Genomic DNA, 27,902 nt, shown 5'->3' on the forward strand with positions numbered 1-27,902 from the left:
ACGGAGAGTGGGTGACCCCCTTCCAACTCCACATTTTTGTTGAGTTCCCGAAGGTCAATCAACAATCGATGCCTTCCATCCTTCTTACTTATGAGAAACCATGGGTTCCGATAAGTCGCATCACTATAGACCAATTGCCCCTGTCGTATCATTTCTTGGAGAATCTCTACTGCAGCGGTACGTTTAGATCCTAATGGGATCGATTTCATCCGCCAGTGAACATTCGGATCTCGCAAGTTGATACGAACGGGAGGGTGTATTTCAGGCTTAAGTCTGCCAGGGTCTCCACCTTTAATGTAGAAGACATCAGACACCTCAGCACATTGGTCCACGAAATACCGAATATCATCTTCGCTCGCCCTAGACCCGGTAAATGCAGGTCGAAGCATCTCTGAAAGGGGAGGAATGACGACGGTTTGACTCACTTGGACAGTTGGAAATGAATCGATGTGGTAGTTAGAATCCCCATCGTAACGAATAGGGAATTTATGAATGTTGCCATTCGCGCGGAAACGTAACTCTCGTTTATCACCATCATCAGTAAACCCAATGGAGAGTTTGTGCGCATCTTGGAATGGCAACCCGAGTAGTACCTGACCAACAGGAATTTGCTCGTGCAAATAGAGGATTGCAGGTAAGGAGATGAAATGGACAGTAACATCTAAAAACACTCCCTGAGTAATTGCTTTGGTGTCATTATTAACACCTTGAACAAATACTGGCTGGCTCAAGGGAAAAGGCTTAATTGGTAACCCTTTTAGTGTTTGCGGGTTGATCAAACTCAACTGGGCCGCGGTGTCGTATTTCATTTCTATCCTACGGCCATGTATGGATGCGGGGAAACAGAGTAGTTCTTGAGTGACCCCTGGTTGGTGGTAGCCTGTCGAAGTGGTCGTCAGATTTACTTCAGTAACAACTGGTTTCTTCTTGAACTTGGCAATACCATCCTTAAGGGCTTTCTGCAAAACATCTCTGTCAACCAACATAGCTTTAGTACTTTCTCTCATCATGGCTCGAGCATCATCGTGCATTCCCAAATACTTCGAAAGATCCATAAACACGAAGAAGTTATGTTTCATGGCATCTTTGAATGCAGCCTGTTTGTCTAGTATGGTCAATTTACTAGTACGTACTCGGCGCTGACTTTTCCGCTGTGGATCAGTGGAATCGTCAGCAAGGTGGTGTGGTTGGTCGGACGTTGCACTTAATTTGGCAAGCTCATCTAGCTGATTCTCTCTCAAGATGTCTTCGACACTAAAGAGTTTAATTGAATCGTCAGCCACTGGGGAGTCAACTCCATCATCAGCGGTAGCATTTGCCTGTTCCTCATTAAGTGGTTCATTAACAACAACGTCAGATTTCACCTTAGGCACTTCTTCTTGAGGGTGACTCATCATGTTTCCATTCTCCGGTGGCGTAGAAGTCTGTTCAATTCCTTTTCCTTCGGATAGGAATAACTTTAACTCTTCATCAGGATCTACGGTGTCCTCCATGGCTAGGTTTTCTAATTCCCTATCCATTGTCAGTGCGGAGGGTTCGAACCGAATACCAGCCGAGCTAGGTTCTTCATACTCGTAGTCTGGGTCTACGTCTATGTTTTCATCTGGAAACTGGAGTTCCAGGAATGGTAAATGTGAGTCATAGGGTGGAGACTGCTCTCCGATCGGCGGGGACTCAGTGTCTAATTCCCGTCGGGACTCCTGCATAGATTGCTCTGTTACAGGGCTAGGTGCGCTTTCACGCTCCACTCTCTCCATCTCCTGCCGTTGTCTAACTGCTGCATTGAGTTGCTGTTTCACCTTATCAGCCTTCAACTTATTGTGAGCATCTTTTCGCGAGCTAGGGAGATGGGCTTTCTTCGCAGTCCAATCCTTCACTACCTTCTTAGCAGATTGAGCATTGGCTGCGTGCACCAAGTAAACCGGGACGTCATCAATCATGATGGGTCCGGGTTTAATCACTTCATCTATTGAATCAGACATTATATGAGAATTAGATTGCATCACTTCTGTCGGTAATCGTTCGTGGTGGGTATTTTCTCTAGAGTTACTAGTGACTGTACTCTTAGGAATAACCTCTACCTCCATAACTTGTGCTGCCTTGGACTTACTTTGTTGGGGGCGTGCGATGCCTCGCATTAGAACTTAGAGATTTCAAGCTCAGGTGTTTTAAAAGGGGACACTTATAGAAATCCATGACCAACGGTTCACCGTTTGCTAAGTAATACTTCCCATCGACTTTCTTTACCAACTTTTCATCCAAAGCAGTCACCAATAAGTGGCAACTATCAACAGTGTGTCTGTACTTTCCACAAAAATTACATTTAGTAGTCTTTTGTGATTTGTCACCTTTAGACACCAGTGTAGTACCGGCATCTTTTTCTTCGTCATCTGAGATAAGATGCATCCTCGTTTGAAATGTTGCATTAACAGCATCCCAGATCCTCTCAAATGTCAAATCGTATGATTTGACACCTTGAATGATTTTATCGTTAGGTTTATTCTTGAGGAGTCCAAGGCCAATCTTTATGATCGACGCATCTTCAAACGTGACTATTGGTCCAGTCCTTCCCGGCTTTTCGATTTTAACTTCCGGGGTCATATACATGATTATTTGATCCATGACACTACCCATCCTTTCGAAAAGGGTCTTAAAGATTGAGATCCATGTTTCCTGTGCTAGGTGAGATGTATTGGTGATCCTCAAATACTTTTTGACAGCAATACCAATAATGGTCATTTTCACTCTAGGATTATGTTTCTTTTTCAAAGCATCATGGATAGCAGTCATAACATCAGTAACTTGGTTCGTTTCTGGAGGAGTGCCCCCATTGCCCAAGATAGGTAAGTAATCAACCACCGGTTGTTCAAAGGGGCCCTCACTCTTACATGACATCTCAATCATGTCCTTCAACGACTCTGACTTCGTCAAATTAGCTCCGTTCCTTAACTCATTAATGATGAGCTTATCAGGAACACCGTAGGTGTGTTTGTGCCACAAAACCGACTTTAACCAGAACATGAAACCTTCCTCATCGGAGAACTTCAAAGGGACACGTTTTGCAATGTCATACTGACCGAGTGCCATATTGTCATTTTGAGTTCTCCCTTGTTTGGCAAGGAGTTTGTCGTAGTACGCCATGAATGCCTTTTCGACAGCTATGTCTGGGACTCGAATGTATGGAATTACCCTGACGTCTTCCCCATGAGGGTACCTCTGTCTTGCCTCGTTTATGATTTGACAAGCTTCTTCATGGCCTTCAACCCAGAATCCGCTATGGACTACTTCTCCATGGTAAAGGATACCATCGTAAGATGCAACAGATCTATCAGATCCATAAGCACTAGGAGTACCACTTTGACGGGATTGGTGAGTCAAGGGTGAAGCGAGTGAGTGTGGCCTCGAGATAGGGAAGTTACGTCCTGGTGAAAATGTGTGTTCTTCCGGATGAACTTTCATTTGCACGTCAGTTGGCAGGGTTATGCTGTTGTTATCATCCGAAATCTGGGCCTTGTTAGCCTCATCGTTCCTAGCTGGTACAGGAGTGCTAAGTTGCGGGACTGTTTGAATCATAGCGGCTTTAAACATAGCAGTCATTTGTTTCATCTGCTCTTGCATCATCATCATCTCAGATTTCAAGTCTAAGATCTCGTTAATCTCAACCTGATTTATTTGAGGAGCTTCTGTCCTTTTCAAACCAGGAGATTCATCTTCACCTTCGCTCATATCGGCTCTTCCCGAGGTAGAAATAGACTGCCCGGAAATTGAAGATGAGTCGACACCAGCAAGGTCTGGTTTACTTGGACCAGGGTTGATACTCCTTGGAGTAGGATTAGAGGTCTTAGAATCTTTTGTTGAAGATGACATTTGTAGTAGAAGTTTTTCAAGTTTTTGGAATAATATTTTGCTTGAATGTAATATGTGATATACTTGGTGTTAAACTTTTTGGTGATATGTTTTTATGGTAGATAAACCCTTTGTTCCAAATTATCAAGGGTTTCGTTCAATCAATCTCGGGAATACTTATAGTTCTCGTCACGCGAGTAAGAGGTCGTGGACAACAATTTTTGTTGAGTAGGGTGAAAATTTTTCACCAGCGCATAGTCGTGTATCCTGGCCTCATCTTAAAAATTTTGTCGACAATAAATGAGTGCCTCGGATTTGACTCCTCCTATATAGCAGGCGCTAAGTCAGTATCTCTAATAAAGTGATGATTGAACGACCTATTGAAACACTGTAGTTTCATAATAATAATTGGTTGCTTCTTTCGGGATGCAATTCTGTCTTTCTCTCAAGATGCTATATAGTCTTTCTTGCGAGATGCAATTTAGTCTTTCCCTCGGTAGTTACCATCTCCGCCGTTTTTATCTGGTGTAATTCTACCTCACCGATAACCCGTGTAGTTTGTTTAGTCTGCTACCATCATACTCAGATGAGTCCGTAGACAGTAATGATGATTTCTTAAACGCTGCTTTAACGGTGCTTATTTACCTTCTAGAATGTAATAAGTCTTTTTTAAAAAAATGATATAAACCCAAATTAGGGATGTGGTCATTATCCTAAAAATACTTTCCTCGATCTTTGCACCAATTGAGGGTAGCCACCTATACCCGTGCAATCTTCGGTACTCGTTTCAACGCCATGCCTATCACACGTACAGCCTTCAAACTATAGCCAAGTCAGCAGACACGACTCTATTCGGTCTATAGTTGCACTCTGTCTAACGTCTACAACCTTCGCCCTTTGTCAACTGATGGGTGAATATTCCATCATAAAGTGTTGACAGTATACGCTATTTGATATTTTCTGGTGTAGTCTCGGATACGTCCCGATGACTACGATGCATTATGTTCCATTGGACTAAACTCGCATAGTTCTCCAATGAGGAGTAGCTCCTCCTTTAAACTGTAGTTCACAATAGTGAAGCTATTAATTCGTGGATAGGAGATTTACTCTTCCACAGGTCCTTCTCATAAATGATATTGACCAAATGTTGAAATGCCAAGGTATTGAAATGTCATGATCATTCAATATCCTGGTCGACAATACTGCTTAACAGTAGCCTCAACCAATGTATCAATTACTTGAAATATTAGGTAACCATATCAAATCATTCAAACAACATGATTTGCAAGGATTTGAGGTCCTCACTCTGGTCGCCATTCTGTCGCATAGCACTGTCACAAGTAACAAGTGTACGACTGCTGAGCATCGGTTTGAGCTGGTAGCTCACCGATACCAGCGGTTTGAGTTCGTGACTTGATAGGCTATATTCCAACTAAGTGTAATTGTCAATGATCGCACCTATAAAGGTCTCAATGCTCATAAGTTAAGAGAGTAAATTGTCTCATACAAAGTCACTAGTAAGGAGAATCGTGAGAGTATACACTCTGCACGTTCACCTAGTGATTTGTGTTCAATGTAGTTGACCGTATAAAATCTATATTTTACCGATATTTCTATATAATAGTGATAAGTTAATTTTACCACTTCTCGTTCCTATTTATATAAACTCATCTTGTTTGAAGTTTCAAGTTTCCTATGTCGTGCAATATTCTCCAAATATTCACTTAGCGGAAACGAGGGCACAGAGCGTCCAATGTGTGTCGCACTGTGACAGAGGGTGTTTTCCCAAATGTCGAACAGCAACTCAATGCTCGGAATAATTCTTTGCTATACGTGCGTGTTTTAGGTTTTCATGCAGGTTTGTGCTTTGGTAAAAGTGCAAGAAAAAAAAAATAATAAAAAAAATAAAATAAAAAATAAAATAAAACATAAAATAGAGATAAATGGTAACATAAGAGTAAAGAAAAAAGAGCAACATTGATTTTCTCAAACCTATACGGATACATTTACATATACACAAGTTTTCCATCTTATTCTTTACCCGTGGGACAAGGAAACGGAGGAAAGAAAGAAAGAAGTAACAAGAGAAGTAGAGAGAAGAAAAAAGAAAAAAAAGAAACAAGCCAAAGCCAGAATAAAAAATAAAACCAAAAGGGCAAAGTCCGAGATAAGAAAGTTTTATTTTTTTGGGGGAACCACTACCATCTATTGTCGAAACCACGAATCAACAATATGGAAAGTGGAAAGTGGGGGAGGGGGAAGGTGGTTTGAACAGAAAACGAATGAGATTAAGACTGAAATGAAAGTTTTTCGTAAAATATATAGTCAATTCTCTGCCTCTATCCCCCCTTCCGTCGATTCGGAATGGTACATGATTACACATTAGCTATGTTTATGTTTATTCTTATTTTTTTTTTTTGGGGGCTAATACGAAACAATTACATCATCATCATTATAATTGTTGTTGGTGTACAAAAAAAAGAAAGATGTTCAATTTTTTTCAGTTCCTCTTTTGCTCTTTTCCTCGTTCTTCTATTTCTTTCTATTGGTTTTCTTTATTTATTTTCCAAGTGTTTGTGCTACACAAGTCTATGTAAAGTCTCCTTCACTATTTGTTTCAGAGAAAATACCGTGTGTTACAGATTCACGTAATAGAAAAGGTTATATCACGAAACAGCCTTTCTAATTTCCTCCAACTATCATTTATCAAAATCAAAAGTCCTTTTCTGTTAAATTTTTTTTTCTTCATCTATTTCTAATTTCTTTTTTCTTTTTTACAAATCTATGGTACAGTGTATCCTCCATCAACAGCCAAATCACAACCAGTTGTGAATGATGCTGCATCGGATGCCAAATACAAATAAGCACCAACAAGCTCTCGTGGTTTGCCCTCTCTTCCAATTGGTGTCAACTGTAACCATTTCTTGGTCAATTCAGCATCGGCAAATGTTGTCAAGTTTGTTGCAATGTAACCTGGTGACACCGAGTTGACTCTGGCAAAAGGTGCCCACTCCACAGCCAAGGACTTGGAAAGATGTTTCACTGCAGCTTTTGCCGCATTATATGCTGCTTGCATTTGTGGGATATTGACAATGGATCCCGACATCGAAGCAGTAATCACCAAAGAGCCATGTCCTTGTTTACGGAAAACTGGCCCAATCGCATGTGCACAATAAAAGACACTGTTCAAATCGGTATCAATAACTTTCTTCCACTTGTTCATATCAGGTTCATCAATTAATGGACCACTTGTCCAAGGGATGCCTGCATTAGCGACAAATATATCAATCTTACCAAACTCCTTTAATTGCTCAGCAATGGTACGCTTGACATCATCGGCATCACTAATGTCGCATTTGTATGCCTTGGACTTGATGCCATACTTTTCACTAAGGTAAGTGGCTTTCTCATCGGCTGGGTGCGAATTGTACCAAATGATGACGTCAGCACCAGCTTGCGCGAACCCTTCAGCAACGCACCATCCAATACCACCAGAAGATCCAGTGATTGATGCTGTTTTCCCCTTGAGTGAGAAAAGAGAAAGAATATTGTCATCGATGTAGCTAGGAATTGGTCTTGGTAAGTTACCGAGCTCGGGGTTAGCATAGGATTGGATATCAGGGTTTTCGCGGCTCATTTTCGACTGAGTAGGTTTTACAAAATGTGTTTTTGGATAAATTAATTGAGAAATGGGTTGTTAAGGTATAAGAATCTGGGATATAGCGTTCTTTTGCCAACTATAAGCGAAACTTTGTGATTAAAAATAAGGAACAATTTTGCTTCTTTAAGAATTGGAAAAGGATGCACGGAGTTGTTGAAAGGGACAAGGTGGGATTGAAAATAGAATTCGTTAACTTTTATCAACTTTTACCTTTTTTTTTTCTTTCAAATACATATATATATATGAATTACAAGAATATGTGGAAATGGTGTTCCCTTTATATAGACAATATGAAAAAAAAAACTAAATTGAAATCAAAATACAAGGGATATACATAGTTTTCTTCTATAGGAATCCCCGGAAATTCTGCTATTTTTGGTCATAGATTGCTGTAACCTGTGGTTAGTAAGAAGTTATTAATTAAGAGAAACCCCTTTATAAATTTACCCATGATTATTGTCACCATAGAGTTACTTCTCCATACCACACACACACACACACACACACTCTCTCTCTCTCTCTCTCAAGTATGTACATATACACATATACTTGTACATGTAAAGATGTATCAAATTGTAACATTATTGTCTATTGCTGTGCATTGTTCTAAAAATCTGCAATGGAGATAATTACCTCAAAAGGGTATTCCCCATACTACACTTAACACTACAGTGCACTAGACATGGTGTGCTTATACACTGTAAATATTGATTGTTTTTTTTTTTCTCTCTCTCTCTCTCTCCCACTAGTAATTTTATTTTTGGTCGTTGGACACGCCCATATAAGCCGATCCCGTTCGATCCATGGCCCAACAGTCACTTTTTTTTTCGAATCCATTCTATATATATATATATATATATATTTATTTCTTTATTTATTTACTTGTTTTAATAACCGAGCATTCTAGAATAAAGCAAGTTCAACATTTTTTTAAATTACAATAGAGATCGTACATTCCAATCTACTTTTCTAAAAAATTTGTTTTCTTGATATATTTGTGTTTATATATAAATTATAAGTTCCTTTTTTCTTTTTTCATTCTTCTTCTTCTTCCTCCTCTTTATATAGACAATCGGTGATTTAGATAATTACTGTATTTTTCATTCTCTAGTACACACGCTTTGCTGGTGGCACTGGTTTACAGTCATTGTCGTCCAAAGTGTGCTTAACAACATCTCTGTAGTCCAACCTGACTGGTGCTCCAAATCCGTCTTGGTATGACAAAGTGTGCTTTCTCCAGTTTACATCGTCTCTGTCTGGGTAATCGTCTCTAGCGTGGGCACCTCTAGACTCCTTTCTAGCAGCAGCAGAGGCAGCAGTCTGGGTAGCACAAGTCAACAAGTTTTGCAATTCCAAAGTCTCAACCAAATCACTGTTCCAAATCATTGAACGGTCAGTGGTCTTGACATTGGCGAAATCAGCATCAACTTGTCCAATGTGTTCAACACATTGGTCCAAAGTCTCTTGAGTTCTGAAAACAGCACATCCCTTTTGCATAGTCTTTTGCATGTCCAATCTAATATCAGCAGTTGACTTGGTTCCGTTAGCGTTTCTCAACTTGTCCAAGTTAGCAATCGATTCGTAACCAATATCCTTTTCGTGTTGTGGGATTGGTTGACCTGGTTTCAAGTTACCGGCAATGGTGTGGGAAACAGCTCTTCCAAACACAACCAAGTCCAACAAGGAGTTGGCACCCAATCTGTTGGCACCGTGGACAGAAGCACAAGCAGCTTCACCACAAGCCAAAAGACCTGGTACAACTTCATCTTGACCATCAGCATTCTTCTTCAACACTTCACCTTGCCAGTTGGTTGGGATACCACCCATATTGTAGTGCACGGTTGGCAAGATTGGAATTGGCTCTTTGGTGACATCAACACCAGCGAAAATGTGAGCAGTCTCAGAGATACCTGGCAATCTTTCCTTCAACACAGCGGCTGGAATGTGAGACAATTGCAAGTACATGTGGTCTTTTTCTGGACCAACACCTCTACCTTCGTTGATTTCCATGGTGATGGCTCTTGAGACAACATCTCTTGAAGCCAAATCCTTGGCCGATGGAGCATAACGTTCCATAAATCTCTCACCTTCAGAGTTAACCAAGAAACCACCTTCACCTCTAGCACCTTCAGTAATAAGACATCCAGAACCATAAATACCAGATGGGTGGAATTGGACAAATTCCAAATCTTCCAATGGCAAACCAGCTCTAGAAACCATGGCGTAACCATCACCGGTACATGTGTGTGCAGAGGTACATGAAAAGTAGGCTCTACCGTATCCACCAGTGGCAATAACGGTTCTGTTGGCAAAGAATCTGTGCAAAGTACCATCTTCTTCATTGTATGCAACGATACCAATACAAGCACCATCTTGCATCATCAAGTCCATGGCAAAGAACTCAATGAAAAAGTGACAATCGTGTCTCAATGATTGACCGTAAAGGGAGTGCAACAATGCGTGACCGGTTCTGTCGGCAACAGCACATGTTCTATAAGCTTGACCACCTTTACCAAACTCCTTGGATTGACCACCAAATGCTCTTTGGTAGATTCTTCCTTCTTCGTTTCTTGAGAATGGAACACCATAGTTCTCCAACTCGTAAATCGAGGCAGGAGCTTCTTTGGTCATGTAGTGAATGGCATCTTGATCACCCAACCAATCTGAACCTTTCACAGTATCGTAGAAATGCCAGTGCCAGTCATCCTTGTGCATGTTACCCAAAGCGGCATTGATACCACCTTGAGCAGCAACAGTGTGGGATCTGGTGGGGAACAACTTTGAGACACATGCGGTCTTGTAACCTTCAGAGGCCAAACCAAAAGCTGCTCTCAAACCAGCACCACCGGCACCGACAACAAGACAGTCATACTCGTGGTCGACAACATGGTACTTTTGACCCATGAGCTTTGCAGCGTTGAAATCTTGACCCTTGACATTGGAACCAATGACCTGGGATCTTATCGATGTGGTGGAGAATTGCTTAGCAAGTCTCGTGGCCCTAACTTGATTACGAAGTGAGGACAACATTATTTTTTGCTTTTCTTATTTGCTTTTTTTTTCTTTATTTCTTTATTTCTTTATTTCTTTATTTTACTTTATTGTTTATTTCTAGTTATTGATTCTTTGGTGAAACAAAATAAACAAGTTGTAATGCTGTGAAGAGTTAATAAGTGTTTGTGGTTTGGGGGAAGAACAAACAAACGACTTGTGAATAAATATGGGATTGAGTTTAGTTGCTCGGATTGACCAAATTCAAATAGTAATAAACAAAACAAAAATTAACAAATGATAGTGATGGAAACAGAAAAAAAAAATATTGAAATTAGGAGTGGTAAGGAGAAGTTGAGGTGTGATTAGATGAATAAATTAAAGTTAACAGACACTCTGTTTGACTGATTTGGTGTAGTTGTTTGTTTAGGGTGGATTGAACTATAAAAAAAAGGGCCTCAGCTCCGTTGGTTTTTTTTTTTTCCTTACTCTGGAGAAACAATTGAAAATTTGATTCGGTATAATCTATTGGTTTTATGAGAGCTCTGGGTGAGCTCCATTAAATTTTTTTTTTTTTCTTTTTTTTTTTTTTGTTTTTCCTCCCTCTCTTTCTCTCTCACTACTTTTTTTTAAAAGAGAAAAAATAAAAATAATAATAATAAAAAAAAATTGTATGGAAGATGGAGAGAAAAGTGGAGGAATAAATTAAGACAAAGTTTATTGAAAAAATTGGCAAACACTTTTATAGAGTTTGTTCAAAGGAGGTAGTATACTTATTCATTGATAGTTGGAGATAGCTACACCATATTTCAGAGGTTATCGACAGTGTCTACGTGTTCAAGATCTGTTTTGAAGCAGCTATAATCAACATTCGCTTAACTGTCATTGGTTTGTTATTTAAAACCTTTTTTATTTTTTTATTTTTCTTTTTTATTTTTATTTTTTATTTTTTTCTTTTTTCTTGCCTTCCCCCACTGGAAATTTCATGCTCTCTCTCGTTGTCTCCAGTTCGAGTATTACAAAATGCACGATTCTGATAGGTCGAGCAAAAGAGCCGCACTTTTCTGGACCCGATTTTTTCCCCGACTAACTCATGACCCACACCAACACACCAACACATTTTTTTTTTTCTCTCTCTCTCGCTCTCGCTCTTTTTCTCTCACCGCTCCAGGTCTCCACTTTTGAGTTGTTCCTTCAACTCCCGGGACTGGGGTAACCAAAAGGAAAAAGGAAAAAGGAAATATAAAATAAAATATAAAAAATAAAAAATAAAGAATTTAAATTTAAATTAATTATCTGGAGAATCGTTCAATAAGGACGATATAGATGTATCAACAGATGGTGTATCATTATGAGGCGGTGCAGTATCTTTCCCTGATTGTGTAGAACTCGATAGCTCCTGTCCTTCTTGAAAAGACAAATGTCAATATCCAACTACCAATTGCGATTTATGAAGATAATGTTGGATGTATTCTACTAGCAACGCATCTAATATATTATAGTCGTACAAAGCATATTAGTACAAGATACCATTTGCTTAGACAAGGTATTATCAACGGAACTATGATTGTGAAATATGTTCAAACGCAATTGGTGATTGTTGATGCATGGACAAAACCGTTAGGTAAAATTCAATTAAGCCATTTAATTAAATTAGCTGGATTCATGTCTCTTTGATCAAAGGAGAATTGCTGAAATTAGAAACTGAAACAATATAATCAAGGTGACGTTCATATCATTAATAACTAACTGTCGTGTGAAACACTTCACTTTTTATTGAGTTACTAGAATAATCTTAGCAAGTGTCTTGCCCACTACGACTAATTAATAGTGTGCTATTCACTTTGATTATATTGTTTCTGTTACTAACTTCAACATCATGAAGTAATAGAGACCTGTTTATAGAATAAATGCATTTATTGTTTGTTTATTTACTTATTGCTAATGGTGAAAATACCCTGTCGTTTGTAACAATGCTCATTTATTTTAAGAAACGATTGATAAATTTCAGGTAATAAGACAACTTGTAGAGGTTTATTCACTTTCAATTACATTACTTTTTGTTTCTTTCTTTCTTTCTTTGTATTTTTTTTTATTATTTTTTCGCAGCCATTCTATATTTAGTAACAAGAGTGATACACCTGTTCCATAAACATCTGCAATGGAACATATGTATATATAAAGTTTGTTAATATGAACAATTGCAATTGAGAACAAAATGCACAATGACACAAGATGATCGAGATAACATCGAGTAAGCATGTTGATTCGATTTGATTTAATTAAAGAAAGAACTTAAACAAGAAGAAGTCATTTCAGTATAGACCTGAAATGCCAAGAACCTCGCTCCCCTCCCCACATAATTCTGTCATAAAGCAATCGACTTATTCAACTGAAAATGTAAGACACAACTCATTAGTAAGATTGTTTTAACGTACGTCATGTTTAATTCACACCTTCTGCCATCATTTCAAACCCCCCCTGAACCTTCTCCTGGCATTCTCTCGCCTCTCCCCTTGGTTTTCCCCCTTACAGTTGGTGTAAATCAGGTATTTAATACTAATAAATTATTTTACAGTAATTATGGTTCAAGATCAATGCTCTTCTGCAAAGTCTCTGTACGTGGATTGTAAAACCTTAAACACTTTAAAAAACAGGCTATATTCAAAGCCATTGGAAATGTACGATAAGTAAAGGGTTTCGTTCCAATACACTTTTTTTTTTCTAAGCCAAGACAGTAACAATAATGACAATAAAGAGAGAGAAAAAAGCATTGTTAAAAAAGGGATGTTGGTTATTGGAATAACGAGTACTGTCAAAACGTATATTTTTTCAAAACATAACATTTTCAAATGACGTAACCATGTTTAAGTTTTAGAGTATTCGGTACTCCACAAAAACTATCCTTTTTCTTTCACATCCCTGAAAGAAAAAAGTAATAATAACAGAATGATCTTGAATCAAAGAACAATAGGGATCCAAAAATAGCATAAGTAAACACAGATTTAATTGGAAAATGCACACACATACACACAAGAGTAAATATTGTCAACCTATGTTATAATTGGTTCAAACTTGGTCAAACTTGGTCAAACAACGTCATCCTGCCAAAATTGCAGTGCCTTGGAAAACTATAAATATAGGTGAAAAACTTCCACATTTCAGGATCGTTTGACATGACTGATTCATCACTTCTAAACATTACCAATCTTTGTCTAGATAAGAAAAATACAAATTACCTAGGACATTTAACAACATCCAAGTATTCATATTCAATATTGATTTCAATTTCATAATGCAATTCTTTAAAGCTGCTTCTTTACTTGCTCTTGCCACCCAATCTTTGGCTGCATTATCACAATACAAGTTGTATGCTTCATCAGAGAATAAAGAAATCGACGGTAAGGGATTGTACTACACTCACGAAGGAGCTGGTATCAACTACTTTTTTATCTCGCAAGATGATTCAGCAGCCGAATTAACTTATGATGATGAGAGCAACATCATTTACAGTCAAGTGACCCCACAAATCAAGTTCCAATTCACCGAGCAAAGTGATATCTTACAATTGAGTGTTTTTGAGCCAGAAAAAGTTGAGATTGAAGCTAATGGTGAATTAAAGTTTAATGGATGGGACACTTTGCATGCTGCCAAAAACATCAACGATCCATACTCATACTCCAAGAGCTCTTATGCTGTTGTTGTTGGTGACTCCAAGGGTGGTATTCCATTCAAAATTGTTAGCATCAAGGTTTAACTTCGCTTAGCTTAGCTTACTTTAGTTTAGTTTAGATTAGTTTGTCCAAGATTCAAAATTGAAAGAAAATAAAAAATTTATTAGCATTTACAAGGTACAATCATATAGATGTAGAATTGGAAGCCATACTCTAGCTCTGATATCATTCTAAATTTGTGTTGGATCACCATTGGCTGCAAATGACGGTGTAGATTATTAAAGGAGCCGCGAGTCGAGAGGCTTAAATACTATTTTTTTCGGGTGTCAGGTAAAACAAGGCTTGTTGTTCACGTCTGTCTCTCTCTCTCTCTCTCTCTCTCTCGCACACACACACACACACACAGACACACATATACATAAACGCATACGCACACATATCAAATACATCTATCAACATTTGGTCAACCATTCCTACCAAATCTAAGACAACAGCATTTGAATATAAATAATGGACGACTTGACAAAATCAGTCTGGGACGATGAAGAGTCCACCAGTATTGGCGATGGAAGAAATACTACACTGCAGTACGATCAAGTTAATGAACCTCATACGTCAACGTTTAATCCGGCGTCGTCGTCGTCGTCAGTGACAGCGCCACTAATAAGCACTTTCAACTCATTCAGCATTGACGATCCATTTGCCAACCCATTTAGTGATGATAAACCACAAGAGGAAGTGGAAGAAGAAGAGGAAGAGAAACAGGAAGGTTTTCGAGAGCAAAAACAGGAGCAAGGGCAAGAGAAACATAATGAAAATAATGAGCTTGAGGGGGGTGAACAGGATGACGACTTTTTCAAAGCTGGTAAAGTAAATGGTGCTTCGGACAATGGTTTGTACTCACCCAGAAAGCACCATTTGCAAAGCCAAATATTATCAGAGCTAACTGAAGGATCAGATTCATTTGATTTGGAACAATCGTTGACCAAACCTACTGCATCGAAAAACATTCTGAAGTCAGATCAATTGTTTTCAGACAAAGATTCACCAATTAAACTAAGCTCAAGTGATCAATCTTCAATCAGTTCACCTTCTTCAGTGGGACCAATTAATTTGAAAAAATTTAAAGCCAAGAGACCAAGAAGGTTTGATTCAAAGACAAATGTTCAACATTTGAAAGGTGAGCTGGAAAATGTCAACTCGAATTTATTGGGGCCATTGACTTTTGAAAATAAGCAAAAAAGGGATAAAGAAGAAGAAAAAGATGTGGGAAACCAAGGAGCACAAAAAGAACCAACAGAATTGACTACTGAGGCGATTGGAAATCAAATGGGGACTATACATGAAGAGTTACAAGGCAATAAGAAAAACAGCAATAACTCTCCATCAAAACAAAAGACTACACCAAAAAATACAACAAAAAATACAGAAACAAATTCATATGCGGAAGCACCACTGAAGAATGATAATCAACTTGAAATCACTGTTGGTGACCCTATGAAGGTTGGCGATATCACTACCGCGCATATCATGTACACCATTAAAACACGCAACAAGAACCTCGACTCACCAAATTTCCCACAAATCAAGGAAGTTTCCGTGCAAAGACGTTATAGCGATTTCAGGTGGTTGTTTCATCAACTACAGGCAAATCATCCTGGTAGGATAATTCCACCTCCTCCGGCAAAGCAAAGCCTTATTGGCAGATTTAATGAAAAAATTATTGAACACAGACGATTATCCCTCGAAAAAATGTTGAATCATATTAACACTAAACCGTTGTTGTGTAATGACCCAGACTTTGTTTCGTTTTTGACGAATGAGAACGAAGGTCATGCATTTGGCGATGCAAGCTTGGACGAATCAGCAATTCAAGACGGCCACAGTAGTGTTTCTTCATCTTTTACCACACCCACTTCAACAACAACAACAACGACGACCACGACCACGGCCACGGCTGCTGCTAATGCCGCTAATGCTGCTGCCAGTGCGGCTTTTGCCTCTACTGGGTTTATGAGTTCGTTATTCTCACTGTCAACAAAGTATACAGAACCGGACTCGTATTTTACGAAAAAGAAGCAGTATTTTGATGATTTGGAGTATAATTTGAAGCAACTTTTGAAAACCCTTGAGCTAATCGGAACACAAAGACTGGACTTGCTGAATATTTGGGAAGAGATTGCCATCACCATGGAAGAGTTGGCTGCAGTAGAAATCACAAAGAGTACTAGCGATTTATTCAATGCATTTAGTCAAGTGCAATACCATATAAAGGATAATATCGAGAGACTCAACTTGTCTGACCAACTTACAATGGGGTTCACAGTAGAGGAGTATTTGAGATTAATTGATGCCATTAATTACACGTTCAAGACCAGAATAAAAATCTTTGAGCTGCTATCTTCTTTGAATGCCCAAGTAGACAAATTGTCTAGGAAACTGTCGTTGCTGCCAGAAAAGTCCTTTGAATTAGAGAGGATGAAAGAACGCCAATCTAGTTTACAGAAGGACTTCAATGAAATAAGCAATACTATCAAGCTGGAATTGGACGAGTTTGAAATGACCAGAATTGATGATTTCAGAAACAATGTTGAGATATACATTGAAAATGCTATTGAGTCGCAGAAGGAAGCTATTGAAGTTTACGAAACATTCTATAGTCGGTACATTGCTGTTGATAATGAGTAAAGATTATTTTTTGTAAAAGCGATATTTTTTTAGGTTTTTATATTTTAGTTTAAAAATGATATCCTACCTCTTCCCCTCCTCCTTCCGCTCTTTCTCCTCCTTAATTTTATTTTTAAAAAGGGACAAAAGACAATGTAATTTATGTTGTCAAGGCATCCTTGAAGTATATATAGTACACGTTAATTTCCGTTCTTTGTTCCCCGCTCGGAAAAACGCGGTTATAAAAATTATAGTAGATGAGTGGGGGGAGGGAGGGGGGCTAAGAAGTTAGTGAGAAAGTGAAGGTCGGAAAGTTGTGCGGAGTAACACAAAATCATGCAATCTTTTGTAAAGGAATGAAAAGGAGTTGAAAAATTAATTACGAAAATTGAAAAAAAAAAAATTAAAAAAATTATTATCAATAATAAAAATAATAATAACAATAGTAAGAAAAATTAGTTAATTTTTTTTTTTTAATTTGGAAAATTTCTACTAATGAATCATCAAGGGCCATGTGACTCAATTTCCTTAAATTTCAAACTAAATATTATATATCAATATATAAAGGGGAACTTGTTTTTCCCATTATTATCATCTAATGGTTATTTTGAAAGTACCAAATTAGAATAGCAACACGAAGACGAATATTGTTAAATTTTTTTTTTTTTTTGAAGAAAAAAAAATGAGTATACAGGTGCATTTCAACAAGGTTGAATTGTCGATTCTCACTATACCTAGACCAAAGCTCTGGATCTTTGCAAATTCGATATTACAGCTCTTGTATGATTCAATTGGTGAGCACTGTCCGGAAGAAGAAGAAGAAGAAGCAGACGCAGAAGAATATAAAGTGACAAGAAGAAGTGATAGTGACAATAGGAGTGATATTGACTTTAACAATGACAATGACAATGACAATGATGATGCAGATGGGCCTGGTCTAAACGACTTGAAACAAAGCATAGAAAGTTTGAACGAAATCAAGTCCGTAGAATCTTATGATAGCGATATTTCTGGGGGCAGACAAGTGGACAACTCGAGCAAAAGTCTAGACCATGATTTCCAATCCGCTTTAGCCCAAGCTTCGAGCAACCACGAAGAGTCAGAAGAGAGCATATTGCATATTGCATTAACACCATCAGAGTGTACTATTATCTGTCCCACACGATTAGTCTCCAAATTTTTCAAAAGCCCGTTGGCTATCTGTAAAGCATTGGGATATAAAGATGTGCAACTTTTGCCGTCACCATTTTTGAGCTTAATAGTTGATTCGGATGGCAGTGGAGATAAACTGTCGAGGATTCTTGAGTTGACAAAACCATTATCTGAGCATGACATTTCCATCTTCTACATTTCCTCACATTTCAACGATATAGTGTTGATCCCACACGCTGCAAAGGAGAAAGTGGAACAGATTCTAACGGCAGAGCATTTTGAGTACATGGAGAGCTCAGATAGCTATATATCAAATGGAGGGTCATTTGGTAACGAAGGTGAAAACATCGATGATGTAGTTGTTGTGCATGAAGATTACAATAATAATGATAATGAATCCGAAAGTATCACCACAGAGGTATTATTGCTGCTGTCGTCGCCACTGCCGCCACCGCATCAACAACAACAACAACAGAAGCAGCCTCCAAGACAACCGATCCATGAAAAAGCATTTGAACTTTTTGCTCAAGCAGGAATTCACCCCAAGATTCATGATCAACATGAACTCTTATTAACCGGATCGCGGCCGGGAGAAATGAAAAGCGCAATATTAAAAACAATAAAATTATTATCTTTAGCAAACCATAAACTGCCGCCGTATTTTGTGCTCACTAGAACATTCTCCACAGAATTGTCGTTAACACTACCGGAGTCGGAGAAGACTCGGTCAGAGTATGGATTTGATTCAACAAATACAATTGGTTCGGCACAGGATGTCATTATCCCAATCAGTATGGATTTCACCAGCTTACCTTTGAACTGCACAGGTATTGTTGCAGGGATGGCGAATTTGTTGATCACCGAGGGTGGGAATTCAATCGAGCTTGGATACTTGTCCATGGCCAGATCCGGTGTCATAATGATTCCGCAAGAGAATCTTGAAGCGGTACAGCAAATATTAGAACGTATATGAAATATTTAGTAAGACATAGTCATATATTCAAGCGTCGGCATTTTGTAGTTTGTGATACCATCTATTTGTTATGACGTTTTAACCTCGTAAACTAGAAACATTGAAGTCAGTCTTAGACAATTAGTGTAAGGTATGTATGTCTGTCTGTCTGTTTATTAGTTTGTCTGTTTGTTTGTTTCTTTAAACTATTTTTAATCAAAGATGAATTTGTAATTACATCATTGTTGAATTTCTTGTCCTAGCCATGTAAGTAAATAAGGTAGGCAATATTCATTAAAAAGTTTTTCTTCATTAAATTTGGAAATCAAACTTGCAACATGTCGTACTTCGGCGCCATTCTCACACCAATGTTAAGTAAGCTTTGATAACTTTAAAATATGAAACTGGTTCAGTCACAACTAAAAGGGTAGATAAATATAAAAATACCGGACATCAACGTCTTTTAAAAAAGAAAAGTTTTAAACCATTGTACTAGCTTAAAGTCTATTTAAATGTTGTTTTAAACATATCAAAATGATATATTGCTATTGATTGGTATAACAAAACGTTGGAGATGTTTGAACTAAGTGGTTTAAGTGAAAAAGTTCAGACAAACGCATTTGGTCAAGACTTAAAAGCACACAGGATTTCAACCTGAAGTAGTCATAAATTTGTTTTTTGTAATAGCTAGATGTGATGTATCTGGTGCTGGCGATGTTAAAAATTTCAAGAATTCGGTCCAGTATTGCATGTAGGAAATCATCACGCTGCAAAAGGCTCAACACACACGTTGTGGCTGTCCCTACATATAGCGAAAAAAAAACAAATCTCCAAGCCATCACCATCACCATTTAGTTATCTAAAACATCGTGAGTAAATGATATTTATATACAAGTATGTGTTTAATTTTCATTTCATCATCATTGTCCATCCATTGATTTCAATCATTCATGTATTGGTTGCAAAATGTCCAAATATAATAAAAAACAAGGGAAAAAAAAAATAAACAAAACAATTTAACATTAATACAAACCTAGAGCTCACGACCCTTCAAACAAAAGAAAAACAGCGGTAGTTTCAACAAGTTCAATGTCTTATATAAATGTAGACCTTTCACTTTTCTTTAAAGGTTCAGTATCATCAACATCATTATCCTGAAGTGCTAGTTTTGTGTACATCATCTCCTAACATTTCGTTTTCCTCATTTCTCCAGCCTCATTTCTAGTGTGGGAGAAAAGTTTCTCTTCTTCTTTTTCTTTTTCTTTCTCTTTTTTATTTTTATTCTAATTTTTTTTCTCTTAATTTTTTTTTTCCTTTGGTAGCATCGTCGTGCTTCGCTATGCTCTTTCTTGAAATGGTGAAAAATCAAAATTTTCTGCATTTACCCATATACAGAGAAATACCTTGCAACCCAAGCTTTCTACAAAAAAGTACTTTATTCAGCAAATCTTTTATAGAGTGTGCAATCTGAGTAGTTTTATCAAAGTTAGAAAACATCTTCCCACAGCAACAATTCCTTTCTGCTAAAAAAAGAAAAAAAAACAGATTTTTCAAAAAAAAATGTATTCAAGAACAAGCAAGTTTCAAGCTTCCATGGCAAATGATGGCATCAACGATGCTATGGGCTCATCGTCTAAATTTAACAACACCGCCGCCACTAGCACTAGCAACAGCACTAGCAACAGCAACAGTAATAGTAGTAGCACTCCAAATGCTGCTTCTAATCCGCTGACTAGTGCGAATGGTTATAATGGGCAAAACCAGAATCATTCCAAGTCACAGTCCCACCAAAACTTTAATGATACTCGTACCAGTACAAAGAACATCGCGGAGAACAAGGATGGCAAGCGATACACGATGGAGCAAGTGTTTCAAGTGTGGTATGACAACAAGGATAAGATTTTGAATTCTGAAGTGAAGATGAATGGCCATGAGAATTATAAACTGGCAGTCCCCGAACCAATTTATCATCTCTTGTTACAGGAGCAAAATGAACTTGCCAAGCAGAATCAAGGACAAGTACAAGGACAAGAACAAGGTCAAGGTCAGGGTCAAGGTAAATCACAACCACAGCCACACGACTCAAGCTCAGTTCCCGATGGCAAGTCAGTTCAAAGTGACGCAATACCGACTCAAGATGAGGAGACTGCAAAGTTTGTTGCCGAAAAATTTGACAATCTAAAGTTGGGAGCCAGTATGGACCAGCAGAAGCCTCTTGATGCACAGGACCTGTTTGGATCTTTCAAAGGCGTCAATAGTATTGGTATCCTTGGCAACAATGACCCAGCTCTTCAAGCAAACAATGACGGTTTTGCACAAAGGTCATTGTTGACTGAGTTCCCACCAGGTCTTATGAACCCAGCTACCACCATTCCGTTACTCACTTCGGACAAGATTGAGTGGCATTATATCGATCCATCTGGAAACGAACAGGGTCCTTTCAATGGAGACATGATGCAAGAATGGTTTACAGGAGGATACTTGGATCTCAGCTTAATGATCAAAAGAGTCGGTGAAAAGGAGTTTAAGCCCTTGAGGACCTTATGTGACAGTGTGCAAAACTATACTCAACCATTCAAAATCCCGTTGCCTGATTTGACTGCTGCATCCGATTTGCTGCTTGGATCGAGATTCGATGGTTCACAAACGAATACTAATTCGTTGGATGGCAATGGTATAAGATTACCGTCATCGTCAAACTTCCTGCAATCCATGTTTGCCGGAAGCGGATTCTTGAATTCTTCAACTCCTACTACTGCTAGTGGCGGTGTTGGCGGCGCTACCGCTGCTGCCAATGCCACCTCCACTGGCGGTTCTTCCTTCCAGAACATTCACAATCAACCATTGGGCAATGTTGGCAACATAGGTAGTGCTTTTGACCAAAGTTTTGGCTTGCCTTCGATGCCATCACTTTTGCAACAGCAAATTCTGCAACAGCAAAAGCCATTGTTGTCGAGAAACAACAGTGGATGGGCTTTGGACACTAGCTCGCAAATGGTTGGGGGTCTTGGCACTCCAACTTCTGCAACCCCCACATCGTCTTCGTTTGTCAACAGTTTGGGCAATACACACAATATTGGTTCCGGAACTCCACAGTTGAGTCAACCTACCCCGATGTCGCCCTGGATGACTGCTTCCAATGGTGTAGGACAGATTTCAAGAATAAGTTCTCCATTTGTTTCCACTACTAATTTGAGCAACAGTTTTGGGCAAACCACCTCTGCTGGTGCTGGAAAAGAATTAACTGGCAAAGATCAACAAGGTTTCGTGGATGATGAGGAAGATGAAGATGATCACGATCATTCTGTTTTGAATGCTGTAGTAACGGACATATTGCAAGATGAACCGGAGGCAAAGCAAGAAACATCTACCAATGCTGGCAACTCTAAAGCAAAAACGTCTCCTTCTTCTGCTTCTCATCCTTCTGCTGCTTCTTCTTCTTCTACTACTACTACCACTACTACCACCACTGGTGCTAATAAGAAGGAAAAATCTGCCACGTCCAAATCCACTACTGAACCAAAGAAAGCATTCACCAATTCGCAAGAGGAGATTACCGTTCCACCTACTAAAACGGTTGACTTGAAACCTGCAAGCTCCAAAAAACAAGATTTGGCCCCATGGGCAGCAAAGGCCAAAGCAGAAGAGGAAAAAGCCAAGGCCAACCAATTGTCCTTGAAGGAGATTCAAAAAGTTGAAGCAGAAAGACTTTCTCAGCAAAAGAAATTGCAAGAAAAGGCTAAAGCTGAGCAAGCACAAAAAGCCTGGGCAGTTGCAGCAGCTGCTGAAAAGGCTGCACAACTCGAGCAAGAAAAACTTAAAGTCCAATTACCACCTACTTGGGCAACTGCAGCTACAAATGAGAAAGCTGCTCCAGTGAAATCTTTAGCTGAAATTCAAAAAGAAGAAGCCGAACTAGCAAAGGCAAAGAATGCTGCTGCCGCTGCCGCTGCTGCTCAAGCTGTTACCGGTGCTACTGCTGCTGCCGCTGCTGCCGCCGCTGCAGTTGGTGGTGTTGGTGCATCAAATGCGTACCCTACCAACATGTCATTTGCCAATGCATTGGCCAATTCTGTTCCAAGAGAAGATACTACTGCATGGACTACAGTTGCATCTAGCAAGAAACCAACTGTTGCAAAGAAGCAACCATCCATTGCAACCACATCTACAGGTGTTTCCACATCAAAAGTTACTCCTCAATTGCTTCGTAGTGTTTCAGCCACAAAGCCAAGTGCTACTGGTATCAATTTCCAAGCAATCAGAGAAGATTTCTTGGTTTGGGCACGTTCACAAATGACTAATCTTTACCCTAGTGTCTCCAAGAATGATTTATTGGAAATGTTCATTACATTGCCAATTTCTTCATCCGATACTCCGCAATTGATTTCAGAATCCATCTACGCTTCTAGTGCCACCATGGACGGTAGAAGATTTGCACAAGAATTTGTCAAGAGAAAGAATAAGGCTGACCAGATGTTGGGAGTCGAGGGAGCTAGAGACTACACTAGTTGGTCTGCTGCTATCTTGTCAAGTGCTGATAAAGTACAAACTGTTGATGAAGATGGATGGAGTACTAGCGTCAAGTCAAAGAAGAAAGGAGGCAAGAAACAATGATAAAACTTATTCAGCTTTAAAGTAAACATCTACAAGAGTAAATAGGGGTAAGGACAACGAACCAATCTAGCATTTTTATTAAAATAAAACAAAATTATTTCTCTAATAGTAGCTGAGTAGCGAATTTTTTTTTGTTTTTCTCTCTTTCTTTCTGTCTCTCTCTATTTTGATCAAAGACCTAGTCTTTTCTCTACTTCATTATGCATATCCGGTACGGTATTTCCATGGTTGAGTATACCGTTGGGGTAGACGTCTTCCCAATCCACACTCAGATCCTTTCCCAAAAGGACATCTCTGTGCATTATGCTACTACCACCTAAACAGTCAGGCTTGAAGTCAGTGTTTTCCACAATTGCCAATTCCATAGATCTTTTTATTGGGTCGCCTGCACCAAACATACGCCTATATGTCTCCAATCTTGAATCTTGCTGTGTTTGTTCCCAACTAGTAACACGCGACTGTAATGGGTGGAGATTATTGATTTTAGATGAGATATTCACTGGCCCCGACTGGTTATGCAATGTTTCCGATAATGCTGGCGTGCTTTTAGCGGCAGCCTGTTGAATTGAGGAAACTTCTGATTCCCTTGAATCATTGGGGATAATACGTAATGACTAGTGACGAGTAAGTTAGTATTAATTTTTTGAAATGGGTAATTTGTGATTCTTTTTGATATCTTTTTTTTTCAATTAACTTTGGAGTCTTGAATTATGGATTGATCCTCGTGCGAGTTAACATACCATTGTTGATACTGATAAATAGGAGAATAATGATAATGATGGTTATCGATGTTTTGTGTGAATGAGGTGAATCGTGCCTTTAATTCTTGAAGAATGGCAAATCCGCAGTTGTAAGTTTCCATGTTAGATATATTTGTTGGAATAAGCACACGACCTGCTTTTTCTTCGTTTTTTATTTTTTATTTTATTTTATATTTTTTTTTCTTCCAGTGACAGTGCTTCTCTATCAAATTCCAGTAAAGAAAAGAAGGCACAAGGTCACTATGTTAGAGAACAGCATCATTGTCGACAACCATTTCACACAACGAGCTTGACACAAAAAAATAGTAATTTATGAGCTAATCTAAGAAGTGTGGTGAAAAAAAATTGAGGTATATAAGGTGTGATTGTCAAAAATCGATTTGTTTTCCAAAACTTTCACACTAGTTCATTTTCTGAAATAGCATTGAATAGTGATTTATTTTGGCTAGCAAGGCAATATTATAAGCTGAATGTTTGGAAAAGTGTCATTCCAATTTATTTATAAATTTAGTTAGTTGACTCGGATTAAAAGCTTTACCATTAATACAAGGCTATTTGATTTACAGCATAACGCCATACCTTCATGATATCTCAAAGCTAATAAAATGTTGCAAAGGAAGGGTTCTTGACACTGAAGAACTACACTCTCTTGTTTGTTTGTTTTTGGTTCTTTTCCTTCTTGATTCTTTATTTTTCTAATTTGGTTGCAAAAATTGTTAACCGCTTTTGTGTTATTAATCTTGAGGAATTGACTCAAACATTAAAGAAGATGGCACGAACCAATATCAACGATTAATGGAAAATCAAAGTTTATATTAAAACCAATCATGCTACAGAAGCTGTTTAAATTGTAAAGAAAACACATCTTTTGTCTTTCTTTTCATTGTTGGTTTCCTTGTTTTGGTTTATCTCTAAGTTGGGTGAATCAAGTGAACTTGTAAAAAGTTAGATGAAGTTTACGTAACTGAACAAGAGCACTCACTGTCTATATATTGGAAATGCTATGCTAGCCACCAAGTTTACTACTTTTTTGATGAAATTTTTTTATTTTGAATGAGTAACATCCTACACCACTTTAACCCACATACACATCTTAAAGAGAAACATCAATGAGTTACACTTATCCTAGTAAATATATATATATATATATATATTGATCTTGACGACTGAGCTTGGCTGTAGAAGAAGAGGAGATGAAAAGGTTTCACTTCAAAAAAAATAGGTGAGAAAAAAAACAAGACAAGCGAGAAAAGAGACAATGAAAACAATTGACAGAAGAAGAAAATATATATAGGGGGAAAAACAAAACTAGTGCACACTCCATCTACTTTTTAATTTTTTTTATATTTCCTTTTTTTTTTATTTTATAATTTTTCAATTATTCTTCACCAACTAAACATCAAAATGACAAGTGTTTGTGCAGCCCCACAATGTGGGAAAGAAACTGAGTCTATGTTGAAATGTCCAGTTTGTCTCAAAGATGGCATACATAGTGTATTTTGCGACCAAAACTGTTTTCGTTCAAGCTATGGAATGCACAAGGCCCAGCACAAATCCGATGACGCTGAGGAATCTTATATACCATTCCCTACTTTTGAATTCACCGGTGACGTTAGACCTCACTACCCATTAACACCTCGTCGTGCAGTGCCCAAGCATATCAAGTTGCCAGATTACGCCCAGAATGGTAAACCCATTAGTGAGATCAAGAATGATCGTATTGGCAAAATTCCTGTATTGACACCAAAGGAGATTACCAAGATTAAAAAAGTTAGCAAGATTGCAAGAGAAATTTTGGATATTACTGCAAGCCACATCCAGCCTGGTATCACTACTGACGAGTTGGACGAGATTTTGCATAGAGAATGTATGAAGAGAAACGCATACCCTTCACCATTAAACTACTACAATTTCCCCAAGTCGATATGTACTTCAATCAATGAAGTTATTTGTCACGGTATTCCAGACAAGACCAAGTTGAAGGATGGTGATATCGTCAATTTGGATGTGACCATCTACTACTTGGGATTCCACTCCGACTTGAATGAGACATACTACGTTGGTGACAAGGCCAAGGCAGACCCAGATACCGTTAGATTGGTCGAAACAACTAGAGAATGTCTTGATTTGGCTATTAAGGCAGTGAAGCCAGGTGTTGCATTTAGAGATCTTGGTAACATTATTGAAAAGCATGCATCGGAAAACAATTGCTCTGTTGTGCGAACATACTGTGGTCATGGATGCGGTACATTGTTCCACTGCCAACCAAATATTCCACACTATGCTAAAAACAAAGCCATTGGTATTATGAAACCAGGCCAGGTTTTCACTATTGAGCCAATGCTTAACTTGGGTACATATAAAGATGTGACATGGCCAGATAAATGGACTGCCGCCACCAAGGATGGTATGAAGTCAGCGCAATTTGAGCAAATGTTGTTGGTGACTGAGGATGGTGTCGAAGTGTTAACTGCTAGAACAGATACCTCTCCTGGTGGACCCGTTCCAAGGATATAGATTATCTTTATATAAAAAGTAGAAGAATCATGACATTATAAAAGTAGCATTTGCGAAGAAGAAGAAGAAAAAAAGAAAAAATAGAAGAAGAAAGTAAGAAGAAAAGAAAAAACAAATGTCACATTGATTAGCACAAAGTTAAAGAATTTCCTTATCACTGATCAAGATATCCAACAATGTAGTCTCTATCTTTTTGATGGAAGATTGAAACACCTCAAGCTTCTTTTTGAACGAAAAGTTACCTTTCAGACCAATTGCATCATCGAATGAACCATGGTGTATGGATATCCCCGGATATCGTGTTTGCAAAATGAGGTACTGCTCATACAATACCTTGAGGAATTTGTAGTTCTCCAAAGTATGTTTCATCTGCAAACCTCCGGCATTGTTTGTAGATTGCAGAATCACCATTCGCATAATTTCTCCAGTGCAGTCAAATAAACCCATTAAAAAGTCAGATTGATCAACAAGCACATTTTTAAAGTCATCTTCCTCTACTCCCCCTACTTCCTTCTCTACGGAGTTATACTTGAGTTCACTTTTGTTCAAGATAAATGCAACCACTTCTGGTATATCCCCCTCCATTACCATGTTGAGACTCTTTACAAACTCTGTATACAGTATCAATTTACCGTGGTATTTATAATAGCCAAATGTGAAAAATTCAATCATTTCCTCAATGGCTCCCGAAATTGAGCCACGTAGACTCTGGTTGCTCATATAGATGACTTTCACCGTATTCAAATGCTCTCCCATAATCTCAAGGTACAGTGTCAATTCTTTGATAACAATCTGTTGCGAAATCAGGGTCCTGTGAAGTGTAAATATTGCCTTTTTGGAGTAACTTGTGATTTCCCGGCACGATCGAATCAACTTTTCTCTGCCATCTTGCTTTTCAAGCAAGCTTTCTCTAGCCGGCTTAAATATAACTTCTTCTAAACTCATCAGAGGGTATTGAAAAGCGTGTAGAAAATGAATAGAGGAGAAGAAGAAGAAGCAAATAATTAAAAGCTTGAGTATGTTTTCTCTTTGAAGCCTATTACGATACCCGCTTGGGGGTCGGGCGC

The 27,902-nt window shown here is 38.4% G+C and overlaps 8 protein-coding genes across 8 annotated transcripts; 5 read left to right on the plus strand and 3 right to left on the minus strand. All coding sequences in view use genetic code 12, as the record gives it.

The window, feature by feature from the left end:
- Positions 1 to 6,628: 6,628 nt before the first annotated feature.
- SOU2 (Sorbose reductase sou2) lies at positions 6,629 to 7,958 on the minus strand (the record flags this gene model as incomplete). Its single annotated transcript, XM_001523131.2, has 3 exons — positions 6,629 to 7,489; positions 7,842 to 7,849; positions 7,955 to 7,958. 3 exons carry the CDS (start codon positions 7,956 to 7,958, stop codon positions 6,629 to 6,631), a joined length of 873 nt encoding a protein of 290 aa, XP_001523181.2.
- A 656-nt stretch (positions 7,959 to 8,614) lies between these two features.
- Positions 8,615 to 10,537, minus strand: SDH1_3 (succinate dehydrogenase flavoprotein subunit; the record flags this gene model as incomplete). Its single annotated transcript, XM_061119576.1, has 2 exons — positions 8,615 to 10,508; positions 10,533 to 10,537. 2 exons carry the CDS (start codon positions 10,535 to 10,537, stop codon positions 8,615 to 8,617), a joined length of 1,899 nt encoding a protein of 632 aa, XP_060975559.1.
- A 3,256-nt stretch (positions 10,538 to 13,793) lies between these two features.
- Positions 13,794 to 14,255, plus strand: PVL30_004482 (uncharacterized protein; the record flags this gene model as incomplete). Its single annotated transcript, XM_001523133.1, has 1 exon — positions 13,794 to 14,255. One exon carries the CDS (start codon positions 13,794 to 13,796, stop codon positions 14,253 to 14,255), a length of 462 nt encoding a protein of 153 aa, XP_001523183.1.
- Positions 14,256 to 14,713: 458 nt separating this feature from the next.
- Positions 14,714 to 16,860, plus strand: vps5 (Vacuolar protein sorting-associated protein vps5; the record flags this gene model as incomplete). The annotated part of the gene is made up of 2 exons (XM_061119577.1): positions 14,714 to 14,720; positions 14,771 to 16,860. 2 exons carry the CDS (start codon positions 14,714 to 14,716, stop codon positions 16,858 to 16,860), a joined length of 2,097 nt encoding a protein of 698 aa, XP_060975560.1.
- A 661-nt stretch (positions 16,861 to 17,521) lies between these two features.
- On the plus strand, positions 17,522 to 18,964 carry PVL30_004484 (uncharacterized protein; the record flags this gene model as incomplete). The annotated part of the gene is made up of 1 exon (XM_001523135.1): positions 17,522 to 18,964. The coding sequence occupies one exon, from the start codon at positions 17,522 to 17,524 to the stop codon at positions 18,962 to 18,964; it is 1,443 nt and encodes a 480-aa protein (XP_001523185.2).
- Positions 18,965 to 20,536: 1,572 nt separating this feature from the next.
- Positions 20,537 to 23,557, plus strand: SMY2 (kinesin-like protein; the record flags this gene model as incomplete). The annotated part of the gene is made up of 1 exon (XM_001523136.2): positions 20,537 to 23,557. The coding sequence occupies one exon, from the start codon at positions 20,537 to 20,539 to the stop codon at positions 23,555 to 23,557; it is 3,021 nt and encodes a 1,006-aa protein (XP_001523186.2).
- A 170-nt stretch (positions 23,558 to 23,727) lies between these two features.
- On the minus strand, positions 23,728 to 24,300 carry UMP1 (20S proteasome maturation factor; the record flags this gene model as incomplete). Its single annotated transcript, XM_061119578.1, has 2 exons — positions 23,728 to 24,171; positions 24,298 to 24,300. The coding sequence occupies 2 exons, from the start codon at positions 24,298 to 24,300 to the stop codon at positions 23,728 to 23,730; spliced, it is 447 nt and encodes a 148-aa protein (XP_060975561.1).
- A 1,422-nt stretch (positions 24,301 to 25,722) lies between these two features.
- Positions 25,723 to 26,835, plus strand: MAP1 (Methionine aminopeptidase 1; the record flags this gene model as incomplete). Its single annotated transcript, XM_061119579.1, has 2 exons — positions 25,723 to 25,729; positions 25,787 to 26,835. 2 exons carry the CDS (start codon positions 25,723 to 25,725, stop codon positions 26,833 to 26,835), a joined length of 1,056 nt encoding a protein of 351 aa, XP_060975562.1.
- Positions 26,836 to 27,902: the final 1,067 nt, after the last annotated feature.

The sequence above is a fragment of the Lodderomyces elongisporus genome, chromosome 5 (assembly GCF_030384665.1).
Source record: "Lodderomyces elongisporus chromosome 5, complete sequence".
Taxonomy (NCBI): Eukaryota; Fungi; Ascomycota; class Pichiomycetes; order Serinales; family Debaryomycetaceae; genus Lodderomyces; species Lodderomyces elongisporus.